The following is a 14,418-nucleotide window of genomic DNA, read 5'->3' as shown; positions in this document are numbered from 1 at the left end:
ATAAATCAATAAAACTAAGATCATATTATTTACTACATCAAAATAAATAATAATTAGACTATGACTGACATTATAATCTGTAAGTTACTAATAGTTTCATGGCCTTGTTGAATCGTATGGCTTTTATCGTTCTACATTAGTTTCCCATGTTTTTAAATTAGCTTTTTTTGTTTATCTATGTCTTTAAGTTAGCCTTTTATGTTAGTACTTTTTCTATTGTATGTTACATTAGTTTTTTTTTATAAAAAAAAAAACTAAATTTTAATAGCAATTATATGTTTAACTTGACATATTTAAATAAAGGGTTGTTAGTTTATTTAAAATTTATTTTGTTAGAATACTTTTAAATAAACTAATAAGATAGAGTAGACTTTTAAAAAGATTAAACTTATTTATGTAAAATCTAGCATAACTTAACTTATTTTGATCCCTACTAGTGTACATCAAGATTGAACTCTAAGAATATTCTTGATATTATTTTTACTATAATTATGATAAAATTCAACGAATATAAAATAGAGTTTCTTATCCACTTCTATTTCCCTTTTCTTTAATTTGAATTCTGATTTATTTTATTATTTTAAGAAAAAGATCATGTATGACAGTGATGTCAAGGAACATTTCAATCTATCCATTCTCATGTCCATCGTATTTGACATACCCATTTCCATATTTTTGAAAACGACATTATTACCTGAGGCAAAGAAAAGCTTCACATACCTTGAATGGTATAAGGCAGTACGCTGCATGTACACGTCTACTTTGGCTAGAAAGCAAAGGCATGTGAATGTGATGATGACAGAGGAAGAGAGGGCACACTCCCAACAAAGGCAAAGACTCCTTTAGCCATTCCCGGGTTGTGCTCTCTCTCTTCTGTCAACATGAGATATCTCACATCACTCATCACAGTCCATTCCCAACCACCAATAGAACCCTTCAAGACATGCATTTCTACTCGTGATCAAGATCACCCTGTCCATTATGAACAATAACACCATCATGCATGCATTTGGATAAGACCATACATATATAATAATTATATGGCAAGTGGACCTTTCGTGTATCAAAACAAGCATATTTCTATTCCTTTAAATTTGCTTTTTCCCTACTCTATTCTTGGTCTAAATATGTATATTATATTTACAAATAATTAAATTACATAACTAAGTTTTATTACAAATCTTGAGTATCCTCTAACAAAGACTAATATTTTAAAATATTAAATTTTATTTAAGATATTAACTTCTTTTAATAGACTTTTTTATATATGTACATATATATAGATATAAATATTGAATTCATCTGTACATACTAAAAAGCCATGTTTTTTTCATCAATCATATATTATTATGGAGTTTTTCTATCCAAACAAAATTAATTTTACTTAAATCTTCGTCTTCTTTTATATATCTCTACAACTTTTAGTTAAGATGTGAAACTAATTCCTTTTAACACATAATTAGTCAAGTTTGAAATAATACTAAAACTGATCGAGAAAATTGACCCTAGCCCTAATCCTGGGAAATAATAGCCCTAAAACTGAGAAAATAATACTAAAACTTCAAGAATATGTAGATCACAATCAAGTGACAGTGAGTTTTTCAGAAAATTACTTCATCCCTAAAATTTAATTCATGTTTTACTTTTATATATGCTGTCATCTATATATTAATTCCTTCAAAATATCAATCGATTTTAGATCTTAGGTCTTATATTTGCAAAAGGATATATTAGTAGGGGGGACATGTAGCTAGGCTTCTCTTAATGTAAGAAATATGCTGATTAGAAATATATTATTGAATGAGCTAGTGTACTTGTATATATACTATATTCTTTAGAAATGAGATGGGGTGTGGGGGGTGATGTGCACAAAGATTATTAGTACATGATGCTGTATATCTCATCAACGGGAGTTAACAATTAAGCATGAATAATTCACCTCCATATATGCTGATCCTTTTCCTTCTTCTTCCCAAATCAGCCTCACCAATTAAAGCTTCTCTCCTCCTGTACACCTATGCATGATCCTTGATGTATATAGGAATTAAAGAACAAATAATATAGAAGATCTAATTGAGGGACCGTAAGAATATATAAAGGGCCAACAGAGGAAAGAAAGTGATTGATAAGAGAATGCAAAAGCATTTGAATCGAAGATTAATGGAGTTATGGAAAGGGAAGATGAAGACATTTTTTGGCACCTGAACAAGATGAAGGCTCTAGAATGAGGAGAGAAAAACGTATCAAATAAAAACTCTATGAAAGCTGAATATGTCACACCATGGAAGATAGCGGTTCTTATATAACATCAAGCTCATTGAATTTAACCGGTCGTACCGTGTATATATGCCTATATGGTTTAGCTAGCCTGCTCAGGGATTGGTCTAATAAATGTAGAGATGTGTTCTTAGGCATATCATTAACTAAGTAATTAATTAAGAATGATGGCTAATTGATTTGGTTCAATTTTGTTTTAAAAAAGAAAAATAATCGTATGAAGATAACCCTTTCTGTGTATCATGTTAATCTTAATTTATATTTTTTTTTCAGTTTTATTAAATGATTCTTTTAGAAATCAAGCACAATTTTTTTTATTAATCAACCACAAGTTTGAATAGTCTATTTTTTCTTCCTTTCAAATATAAAGTAACCGACAACCATATTTCTTTTTTAAAAAATTATCATTTATATATCAAAATAGTCTAAAAAATCGATGAAAATAACATGTTCAAATAAAATTATCTTAACAAGTAGGCAACTTATAAATAGTTATATTTAGTTTTTATGTTTTAACTTTATTTTGATTAGTTTGTGAACCCTCCGATCATCTAACGGCTGACCAGACATATGAGCTCGGCATTCGGCTGACCTTTACCCGACCCACTTGAGGTCTTGACACTAATTAACTAAAAGATTAAACATTTTATTTTATCTTATCATGTTATATTTTATTATACATTATCATATCTTGAATATCTATAACAAACATCAATCATATCCTGGTTATATCTTATCATACTTTAACCCTAGTTAGGATTAAGGAACAAGATATGATAAGACATATAATTTCAAGAATTTTGACCTAAAATATGACAAAACAATTCCAAACTCAAGTAAAAACTAAAGTGTGAAGCACAATAATTAAGCCAACTGATTAGAATTTAGAATTTGCTTTAAAAGATTAACTGACTTCAATTTTGATACATATGTTATCACCATTTTTTTTGTTAGTTTGATGAGTAAGATGCATCATCATAGTGTGACATAACTGACCACTAATTTTATATATCCTTTAAATATATGATAATCACTTAAGGTATATATGTGTATAAGAAAAATATATGTTAAGAAAAATTAATTAATCTCTTAATATCTACGACAAGGAGTTAATCTTTCTAACTCTTAGCTAAGAGATACCATATGGCCAAGATTCACCCAAAAAATTAAGTTAAAGCTAGATACACGCGTAATAAGTAAGTGCGTGGTAATTGCACTTTATATAAGTTATGTACATGCTTTAAGTATTTTTTTAAAAAAAGGAAGAAGTTATGTACAGCTTTGTAGGATACAGCTATCATGATCAGCATACGTAAATTTCAGTTTCTCATATATTTTCTTAAGAATAAGGTTAGTACATATAGTAAATTTTACGCTGTCATGGGCCATCTGAACCCCAGGAGGACCCAGTACGTAAAACAATTGCCCAGTAAATAACAAGTAATTACCACTTATAAGGATCGTGCAACAAGTTTAGGGACTCATATAAGCCCTCTAGGGTAAATCGATTGAACACATGAAAGCCGAAAGGGTTAATTTGAGACAGTGAAGTTTTAATTTGTGCGAAAATATCGGAGACCTGGAGAAGGTTTTGTAGTGTTCGACCAGAACTGTGTGGTGTTGCGTTTGAGCCGCGAATTATTTAAGTTAAATTGGCTAGAGCCAAGGAACTACTTCGTTGAATAAGATCTTAGGTAGCATTCTGCACGTGGTAACTAATTAAAAATAATTTTTTATATATAAACTTTAAAGTAATTATTATAAAAATTAATACATTTATAATATATATATATATAATAATAATAATAATAATAATATATAAAAATTTACATAGACCATTCTAATTAAATTCATAAAATATAATAATTCAAATGGTTGACACAAGATGTTGTTGAATTTACATACGTGAGAAATATCTATTTAATATGAGAACTGTTTAGTTCTCACTGTATGTAAAATTTCTTGAGTCAACAACAATTCTACATCATGAACAAAATTAACTTATAATCTAGTGGATTAAAAAATATCCGTGATATCTGACTTAGAAAAAAAAACTCATAAAATATAATGAAATCCTTTATCTATTACCAAACCACCCCTTATGAACCTGCCTAGCTGTTTTGGTGTTTGAAATTAATGTCAGGGACCAGGGTGTTTGTCTGTGTAGGCTTGTTTGTTCTCACTTGTGACTTCTGAGCAGAGCATAGCAGGGAGGATAACAGTTTACATGACACGTTGTAGACATGCACAACAATTAGTACCTTGCTTATTTAGTTATAGCCTATGCATGACAATGCATAATCCGGAGAAGCCAAATGTACATGCAGCCACGGTTAACTTTTGCTTTCTGCTTATCTTCATCTTCTATGGAACAACTCATTACAAGCATTGATACCATTTCTCTAAAAAGGTGCTAATATGACCAAGAAGATCCAACCCAGTTAGTAGATACCTATGTTCCATAAGCATATTGACAGACATTTGATTCCTTAATCATGTATATAAAAAATACTTTATTGAGAAAAAGATAAAATTCATTTTGATGATCTTTATGCATCCAAAAAAATTAGTTTCATGATTTCCGACTATAAAAATAATTTACTTTTCAGCGAAAAAGGTGTTAATATAATATTCACTATAGAAAACTTTACTCTAAAAAATATTTTCTTAAAAAAAATACATTAGAAGCTAATCCCATGATTAAATGTCCTATCTAGTATTCAATTGAGTAGTACTACAACTGGGTTCACGGGAACAATTGATTTATTGCTTTCTGTAACTTAGAACATATTTCTAATAATTTAAATATCACTTACATTATATAAACTACGCAGGAAGGCAAAAAGTAACCAGAAACGAATCGCTTGAAGATTACATTACGGTTTACTATCATATACTAAAAAAGCCAAGACAAAAACGAAAGTAAGGACTCTGCCAAACGAAAGTAAACATGTTTTTTAAACGTTAACATAATATTTTTCCCACAATAGCATATCATTTCTAACTTGCATTCATAACCAGCCTTTGCTGTGCATAACAATTACGGAATAAGATCAGCTATTAACTCTCAAATTCAAGGTCCTAGATTTTCCATTCCTCTAATCGTTTTAAAGACAAACTGTAATTAGCAGCATAACAGTAAAAACAGCATTCCCTCTTAACAGCTACTGAACATTACACTTAAAGGAATTTCTTAAAGCTGCATCAGAATATGTATTAAGTTGGAGAAATCTTAGAAGCTTGGACATTCCATTCGGAACTTTACAGTTTAATCTTCTCGTATCTTTGCTTATTTTAATGTCATCAATTCATCATCCTTCCAAAGTTCCTGGTGAAATAGAACTTGCTGACAATCTCATATATATCTTTTCTGTGGAGAGTAATCAAAATGTCTGTTCTGGAAGTGCAGTATCTCACTGAAGGTAAATGCTTGATTTCAAAGCATGATGAATTGGAGAGACAGACCAGAATAGCCACAACTCATAAGCAGCCTCTTCATTTTTCATTGAATTTGAATGTCACGTAATTGGGGATAGAGCCACAGAGAATTACTTCCTGGAAATTCATTCTATAAATCTCGTACTAAATGAGCTGCAAAGGAGCCATCTACTGAATGTTTAACTGGGTTGGAGAAAAAGAAACCACTGCTTGTCACAAAATCAGGAGGAACATATCTGTCTACAGGATCAATGTGGAAATCCTGAAATTCAGAGAATAAAAATTAGCACTTGAAAAATGCAATTGGAAACCAGAGTACTTATCCAAAGAGAATGATATACATGCTGCTCCTGGTAAATCCATACTGTTATGTGTCAAAATAGAATATCAGATGAGAGTAATCATGATTCATGACATGCAAAGCATTTGACTTTCCATACTTAAATTAAAACTCCAGGTAACCTCATGCTATTCAACAATTTCCTTGTAATATAAATAGCATTTAATTTCTCTAAAGCAGCCCATCATCAAGCTTAAAAGGGGGATTTGGCACTTAAAACAGCTGAAATAGATGTGTCTGATGAACCCTGATACACAATATGTAACTTGCATAATAAATATTCAACTAAAGGTAACTTAAAGTATTTAGAAAGGACAAGTGTATTTGAAACCAAAAATTAGAATATTTGAATACGATTAGTGAACAGTGATAATGCTTACCGGATGTGTTACAAGAAATACCCTGTCATCATTCTCTTCAGGATCTATGGAGCATGAACTGTAAACTAATACTCCCCCAGGTTTTACCAATCTACACGTGCAGAAAAAAAAATCCATGAGGAGGAAACAATGTGTCATAGATTAGTTTCAACTACTTCTACAGAACTTATTTTAAAATTAGGATACTCAAGTTATCATCTAAGCACACAACAAGGCTTGATTCATTACATGATTAGCAACCAGCATGTGAAGCTTTTTATCACTTCACTTAATGAATTCACTGAACTATAAACAAATGCACACAGAGGAACATCAGAGAATTTCTGGCTTACTTGGATGCTGCATCCAGGAGCTCATCCTGAAATTCCTTCAGTTGTTCCATATCCTCCAGATTCCTGTTCCAACGCAAGTCCACTCTCTTCAAAAGACAAGGAATAAAAACAGATTAACAAACAAGAAAAGTGGAATACACTGAATAATTTTGCAAAAACAATGACAGTGAGTAAACATATTTAACACAATCACTTTGGAAAGAACACCAAGTCCAGAGCATGGAGCGTCCAACAAAACTTTGTTACTCTTAAGCTGTCCGCTATCCTGGGGAAATCTAAAGGAAAACCAATAAGAAATAATTAAATAAACAATTTCGGAGCTAACACTACATAAGGACAAAATAACATACAGGTAATGTACGAAGATCAGCATGGATGGCAATAATGATACCATCCACTTGGTGCAACTTTGCTGTCTCTTTATAAGAATTCTCAACCACTATTTACATCAACCACAAATATCTTACCTGAAAACACAAGCTTTTTCCTTTTATTTGGCTGAATGGTAAACTTAAAAAACAAGAAACTAGTATATCAACACATCAGTAAGTACATTGTAGAGCAAAACACACTGTCTGATAACTTGAATGAAGATCTAAGGAGATTATTATCTCAAATAGAGAAAAAAAAATTTGGTCAGATATTATGGGTTGAGAATTGAGGGGAGGGGGGAATCTGAAACTATGTTCACATTTCACAAAGCTACTAATTCCAAATCCCAGGGTCAAAGACCTAACTCGCTGAAACTAACTACAAGTCTCAGGTGAATTTCTTCCTCAGAAGAAAAAGAAAATCAAGAAAACATTTATTTTAACTTCTGAACAAATTGAAATGCATTATGATTATAATAAATTCTAAGAAAAAGTAGTACCTTGGCCACTTAAATGAGAGGCCATGTAGTGGGTCTTTCCGCCAGGAGCAGCACAACAATCAATAATAGTTTCACCAGGTTGAGGATCCACAACAGAAACTACCAGACCTGCAATCAAGGATGTGTGAAACATTGTACAAGAATATAACCATGTAACATAAAAATTCCTTTTAATTAAAAAAAAGGAAATAAAGACTGGTTGAAATCTATACTTCAATTAGCATATTGGGTAAAATAGTGTGTATACAAAATGGAACGCCTTTGGTCACATGTCTCCTTTCTAAAGGTCGCTTGGCAAATGACCTAAATAATGCTACTTAGTGACTCACATTCGATCAAGCACAAGAGAATCATACAAAGAAACTTCGGTGCTACTAATACATGAACATAAACACATAAAAATAATGCATTATTCCTGGTGAGTCATCTTAGCAAAGCAGGGGCCAGTGTCCAAGTAAAATACAAAAGAAGGGAAAAGAAATTTTAGATATTACAGGCTTATAGGCATTCCTTCTATGAGAAAAAGATGAGAAGTTGAACCTGCCTCTCCTCCCGGAACTGAACATAAACCCTTTTTGAGGAGACCCAGCTTGAATGATATTTTGGAATATTGAAACTACAAACAGTCCACCTTGGGAAAGGCCTGCTTACTTCATAACTGATAATACAGCAAAACAAGTATCACTTCATTGCCTCCCATGTGAAAAATATAAAATATAAAATAAAAGGAAAAGATACACCCACAGTAGGTCAGTAGCCGGATAAAGCATAATTTCACACTATCAATATTGAAACTATTAGCTATTACATAAGGTAGAAAATATGTAAAGTTCAATCCGCAAAACTTTTCTCCTCTAATCAGAGTTTGACTCCATAAAAATTCATTATACAAGTTAGGAAATTCACATACCTGCAACCCAGTTTTGATATGAACAAATTCATCCAAATGCAATGAAAGTTTTGTGTGGGACATGATATTTAATAAGAAATACTTAAGTCTGTCAGGAAGACAAGGATGAGACAGAGAGCAAGAGGTAAAATACAATTGTAATGTGCAAATATAACGCGAACTTCTGCTCAAACCTGTAGAGAAAGAGAAAATTTCATTCATAACAAATAGCAAGAATTTTTGAATTTCAAAAAACAACGTTAAAATAATAATAATAATAATAATAATAATAAAACCGATAGTGTTATAAGCAGAAGTAAATGCCATGTTCAATCATGAGTAGTAGCACCTTCAATTCATTAACTGTGTCACAAGGTCATCTCTTGAAAAACCTCTTGCACGGCTTGCTCTGAAATTAGCATAAATATATAGCTTGAGTTCTTTATTGTCTGTGTTACATGCTACTCTGGGTGGAGCACAGAAAAATGGAAGAAATATTCACTAGCCTTAAGCTGAAACTGGGTTCACTGTTGTTCCATATCATCAATTTAATGGCTTCTTCCTGGCCAAGATATTTTGTCCATCTCCTTACCATCCACTACAAAGAAGCAATAAGAAAATGTTTCAACTAAGTTTTGCTTTCGTTATTCTGGTGATAGCAAGTTTAGTAAATTGCAAAATTTCTTCTGTTAATCTTTACATTGTTAGTTTGATTAAAAAAAGTATTTTTCTGACTGGACACTAAATTATCCATTATACACTGGTCCTCTGCCTGCCTTTGGATCTCTAGCATGCCATTGGCACCTTGAGTGAGTTGTAGTACTGGAGTAATATATCCCTGCTACAACTTTCATTTATAAACAAAAATAATATAAAATTAACATTGCTATGAATCCAGAAATGGTAAATAAAATTTGTTAAGAGTTAGTAAAGATAAAAGCAAATTAGTTAGCAATAGTATAAGTAGTTAGTTAATTAGTTAGTTAGAGGGGTTAACTAGATATGGATAGGAGGATGTAAGGAAAGGGAGACTGTTCTGTGATGTATCAATTGTAAACTAAGCATTATTAATTCTGGGAAAGGGGAAAACCTTGGAGGAGAGATTTATCTCCTTTGTTCGCTTCAATTCAATCAACCAATAAGTTTTTTCTTTTTTTTTTCCCCATTTCCATTCTGGGTTTGTCACATTCATCGTCACAACTAACAAATTTTGTTAGACCAAACTCTTCTGATAATCAACTATTGACTTTAACTATTTGGAACATGAAGCAAGACTAGACCTATCAGCCATTTGGAACACTCTTAAACCCCTTCTTGTATAAAACAACCAAGAAACCCCATTCAGTTTTTAATCTTTAATACATGTTTAAATTTTGTGTTTGATTTTTGATTTTTTTTTATGTTTCATGATATTTGATATTTTTTCTTTTTTCATATATTTTTTCACCACAAATAACACAATCATGATTTTATTATATATTTTTTTGTCCCAAATTTGTTGTGTGAGAAGGGTGTAAAAAATATACACCATTATTATTTTGTAAAAATTACTTAATAGAATCATATTTTCATTTTGTACCTTTATTTTAATTAAAAGAGGTGTATTGGATTGAGATTTTAAAGAATTTTAAAAGATATCTTTTAATAAGAAAAATCTTATGTATTCGATCAAGATTTTTAAATTGTATAAATAAGTCTTATGATATTAAATTAAGACTTTTAAAATTTTTTAGTAAGGACAACAAAATTCAATGATATTCAAATTATGATCTTTTATAACTTAGAAAAAATCTTTTGGTATTAAAAACATATATCAAACAATCTCACTCAAACCATTGAGATTTGGTTAAACTCTTTTTCTTTTTTTATTGGTTCCTAGACTTTTTTTTCTCTTATCACATCTTCTCTCTTTGATATTCTTCAAGATGTGTCATATATGTTTTTGTTATTCTTTTTTAGAATAAACAAATGTCAAATATACTCATCTTCTTCGCACTTTTCTGTTTGTTTTCTAAATCAATGTTTGTTTTATGTATTAAGATTAACCATATTTTTCTTATACTGATTATGATTATGTCCATCACTTTGTTCTGACGCAATATTTTCGTGAGGCCACCTTTAATGTTGCCATCCACATAACTCATTAACTCTCCTATAAGTTTTCCATCATCACCACTCTCTTCTATCCTATTTAAACATGTCAATGTATTATGAAATAATTGTAGTAATTAAAAAAATAATATATAATTTTAAATCTATTGTTCAACTCAAAAAGTGAAAATGATAAAAATTATTGAAAAAAAATTAATATACGAGGACATAAAATTAGAATTAATTTAGTTGTTGAAAGATTAAAAAAATACGTTGGTTTTATTTATTTTATTCAAACTCTATCATTTGTTATTATTATTTTTCTTACTCTTGTAATTTTGAATGTGATTTTAAAATTCTTATAAATCTATAAATTTATTTCAAATCCTTTAAATTCTTATAATATAAATATATTAAAATTCAAATTATCATAAAAGTCACACAAAATTTGATAAATTATAATATTTTTACATAATCTTTAAATTACACGAGACTTTTTTAATACTAAAATAATCTTTTAAAATTTTAATTCAATACACTCCTATTCTCATTTGTAAGTTACCATTTTCAAAGTAATAAAATTAATTGTAATATAATTTATAATTGTTAATAGTAATTGATATTTTTTAATCAAAATTAAATTAATTATATAAAAAATGCCATTTATCAACGTAACCAAATTAATTATTATATAAATAAATTACCTTTTGTTAACATTAATCAAATCAATTTATGATATTCAAGAGACGTTCCACCTTCCAATAGTAAGCCCATATTTCTTCTTCCTTCCCCCATTCCACATCATTACTTTTTTCAACACACATTCTTTAGTCTCTCCCTACACCACCGCACATGGATTTCCGTTCAACACGTTACATATATATAAACGCCAAAATTCTTTCATTTTCTTTAAAACGCCCTCTCTCTTTCTAAATTTTCTCCTTCTTTTCCTCACTCATTTTTCCCCCGCCCGAAAATCTTCCAACATTGTATTCATGTCGGTATGCGTCATTTTTCTCCTACTATCTCAAATTTCTATGAATTACTTCTGATCATTTAATTTGTTCCCTATGACTGCTCATTCATGTTGCTTGTTCATTTCAATTTTGCTCCTTATATCCATGAATCATATTTCACAATAATTTTGTTTCATTCTACGGTCACACGTGTGTATAAACTTGTTTTCCATTTCTTGATTTTGGTAACATGATCTTATTTGAGGATAAAAAAAGTATGTAACATATCAAGTTTATTCACATATAAGGCTTTTCAGTGTAATTATATTTTACACAACAAATCTGAATAACCCTCAGGACACGGGTCGACCACTACCAAAGTTTGGTGAATGGGATGTGAATGATCCAGCTTCAGCTGAAGGTTACACGGTGATTTTCAACAAAGCTAGAAATGAGAAAAAGACAGGTGGCAAACCTGACTCACCTGCAAAGGTTAATAATCCTCGTACAAGACCTCCGTTAGATCCAAGCAAAACACAAAGTGTAAGATATTCTTGCATTATGATAATCAATTATAAATATATCGTTACAGGTCTATGTATTTGAGTGTGTGTGTGTGTTCGCGCATTCATATGTTTATTTTTCTTTTCTTGGTTTATAATGTATTTACGTTTCAAAAGAATTAAGAAACAGTAGAATGATTGTTTGAGCTAACTAAAATATATATACGATGCTAACATTGTCTTTGACTAAAAAGTTAATTGGATCCAAAGACCCATGGCAACAATAATTCAATTACACCCTTTATGTTGTAACCTAATATGATACTTTTATTGATCTCTTTATTGAGGATTAATTAGTATAGTCTGATTTTTGTATTTAATATGCATTCAATTAATATGTTTGTATCTAGATGATAGGATGTCTGCTAAAAGGTTCATTCAATATCTAGATGATTGGTATAGTTCATTCAACATGCATTCAAAAGGTTTGAGGAACCTTTATCTAGATGTCTGCCAGTGGTGAATGAACTATCTGATTTTTGTCTCTATAGTTAGTTGATCTAGCATAGGGATAATTTGTTGAGCCTATAATTAATAATTTGTTTGATATTCATTTTTTTTTTTTGTATTTACATTTCCCCTCTCATGAATAACGTTCATTTGATTTTCAGAAAAAATGGTTTTGTTGCATACAAAGTCCTCCTGCGGAGTCATAGTCATGGTTGCTCGTGTAAAAGTTTCAACAGAAAACCATGTTTATAAGTAACTAGTTGCTTCAATTCCAACGATTTCTCAAGGATAGGCGTTGAGGGTAGTAGATGAATTATGTTCTAGTTTAGTTTATATGCTATAAAAGTGAGTTTGCAACATGGAGATGGAAGAGTAAAGAAAACAAACTTTTATCCAAATATATAAAAGTGGTTTATTGTTAGGGGGCAAAAGGTGCTCCCTTTTGGGCCTCGCATTTTGCTATCTGGTGTAGAGATTTGCTTGTTACACATTGTTTTTTTTTTTCATAAACTATTTTAAATTTTGATTTTTAGTCACTCTTAAAATTTTGAAATCCTATCTAATTTCAGACGACTAGTTTTAATTTCTTTTTAAAAAAATTATCTATTTTTAGTCATTTGTTTATTTTTATTGCTTAAAATTGACCTGTGAAAATTAAGTTTTTTCCTTTTCTTCTCAATTTTAGATCCTCTCAAGGAATAGTTTTGAGCAATAAAAATAAATAAGAAATTAAAATGAACACATAATTTTTTAGGGACTAAAATTAGTTATATGAAATAAATTTGAAGAGATTAAAAATCAGAGTATAAAATAGTTTGAGTGACCCAAAACTTATTTAATCTTAAAAATTAATCTAGTTCGGCACTTTTGTATTGTTTTTCTTTCTTGAATAGTTTTTTTTTGTATCAAATTATAATATGAACAAGGTATTAAATATTAATTTTTTAATTTTTCACAAAATATTGATCTTGGAAATAAAATAATAAATTATAATAATTCAAAATTATCTAAAAACTAAAAATCTAATTATCTAAAATATATTTAATTTATAAAAATATACCAAAATTCATATATATACATGTACTTTTATAATATTTTTTTTACATTATCAATCAATATAGATATAGATTAGGGGACCTTTGTTCAAGTATTTACTTGTTCGATTTAACCACTAGCTAGCATAACTTACATATTGATTATTAACGAAAAAACAAACAAAACGAACAATGTTGTAACATTTTAAAATTTTAATATAATATTTTTTATTGAAAGTTTCATAACAAAAAATTTAAAGGTTAAGTTATTAATATGATCTGTAGTAAAAAAAAATGTAAAATAAGAATTTACTTGAATAACCCATTAAGGCTAGCCTAAGGATTGGAGAGTTGAGGTAGATACATAAGGGCTTAAATTCAATTTTCATTAACTCCATTGTTTATAAAAAAATAAAAAAATTATTTGAATTATTAGTATTTTATAAAAATCAAAACTAGAAATAACCAGACTCTAGAAAATTAAGTCAATAACTTACAAACTTAGGGGTTATTAAATGCTCCTAAACTAGCTTAAGATAAGTGAAATAAGATACGATAAACTTAACTTTAATTTGTTTCCTCCTTAGATTGAGAAAATGGTTAATATAATATTATATTTTGACAGAAATGTAGTCTTAAAATGTAGTTATAAAAAACTTTTCAGCAAAAGTTATCCATCTAAAAATTATTCAAAAGTCAAGCATACTTAATTATAAAAATTTTAAATGATGAACCATAAAAAATTATTTGTTGATATATGTAATAGTAATCAATTTATTTAAGTCATGTTTAATCAT

At 29.5% G+C, this 14,418-nt stretch overlaps 1 protein-coding gene, 1 non-coding gene and 1 pseudogene across 2 annotated transcripts; 1 reads left to right on the top strand and 2 right to left on the bottom strand.

The window, feature by feature from the left end:
• Positions 1-779: 779 nt before the first annotated feature.
• Positions 780-899, bottom strand: MIR156B (microRNA MIR156b). The gene has a single exon (NR_048600.1). It is a non-coding gene; the product is annotated as a microRNA MIR156b (primary transcript).
• Positions 900-5,337: 4,438 nt separating this feature from the next.
• Positions 5,338-7,941, bottom strand: LOC100818463 (probable ribosomal RNA small subunit methyltransferase B; annotated as a pseudogene).
• A 3,606-nt stretch (positions 7,942-11,547) lies between these two features.
• On the top strand, positions 11,548-13,204 carry LOC100817920 (protein NOI4). The gene is made up of 3 exons (XM_003545047.4): positions 11,548-11,619; positions 11,932-12,117; positions 12,749-13,204. Exons 1-3 carry the CDS (start codon positions 11,614-11,616, stop codon positions 12,791-12,793), a joined length of 237 nt encoding a protein of 78 aa, XP_003545095.1. The 5' UTR covers positions 11,548-11,613; the 3' UTR covers positions 12,794-13,204.
• The last annotated feature ends 1,214 nt before the right edge of the window (positions 13,205-14,418 follow it).

Source organism: Glycine max, chromosome 14 (assembly GCF_000004515.6).
Source record: "Glycine max cultivar Williams 82 chromosome 14, Glycine_max_v4.0, whole genome shotgun sequence".
Taxonomy (NCBI): domain Eukaryota; kingdom Viridiplantae; phylum Streptophyta; class Magnoliopsida; order Fabales; family Fabaceae; genus Glycine; species Glycine max.
This window is presented reverse-complemented; position numbering and strand designations above follow the sequence as displayed.

What these genes read in the sequence shown, in the direction of transcription:
- LOC100817920 (XM_003545047.4), top strand. An exon ending in ATCCAAGCAAAACACAAAGT is followed by an intron (nt 12,118 to 12,748) that starts GTAAGATATTCT and finishes TTTGATTTTCAG; the next exon opens with AAAAAATGGTTTTGTTGCAT.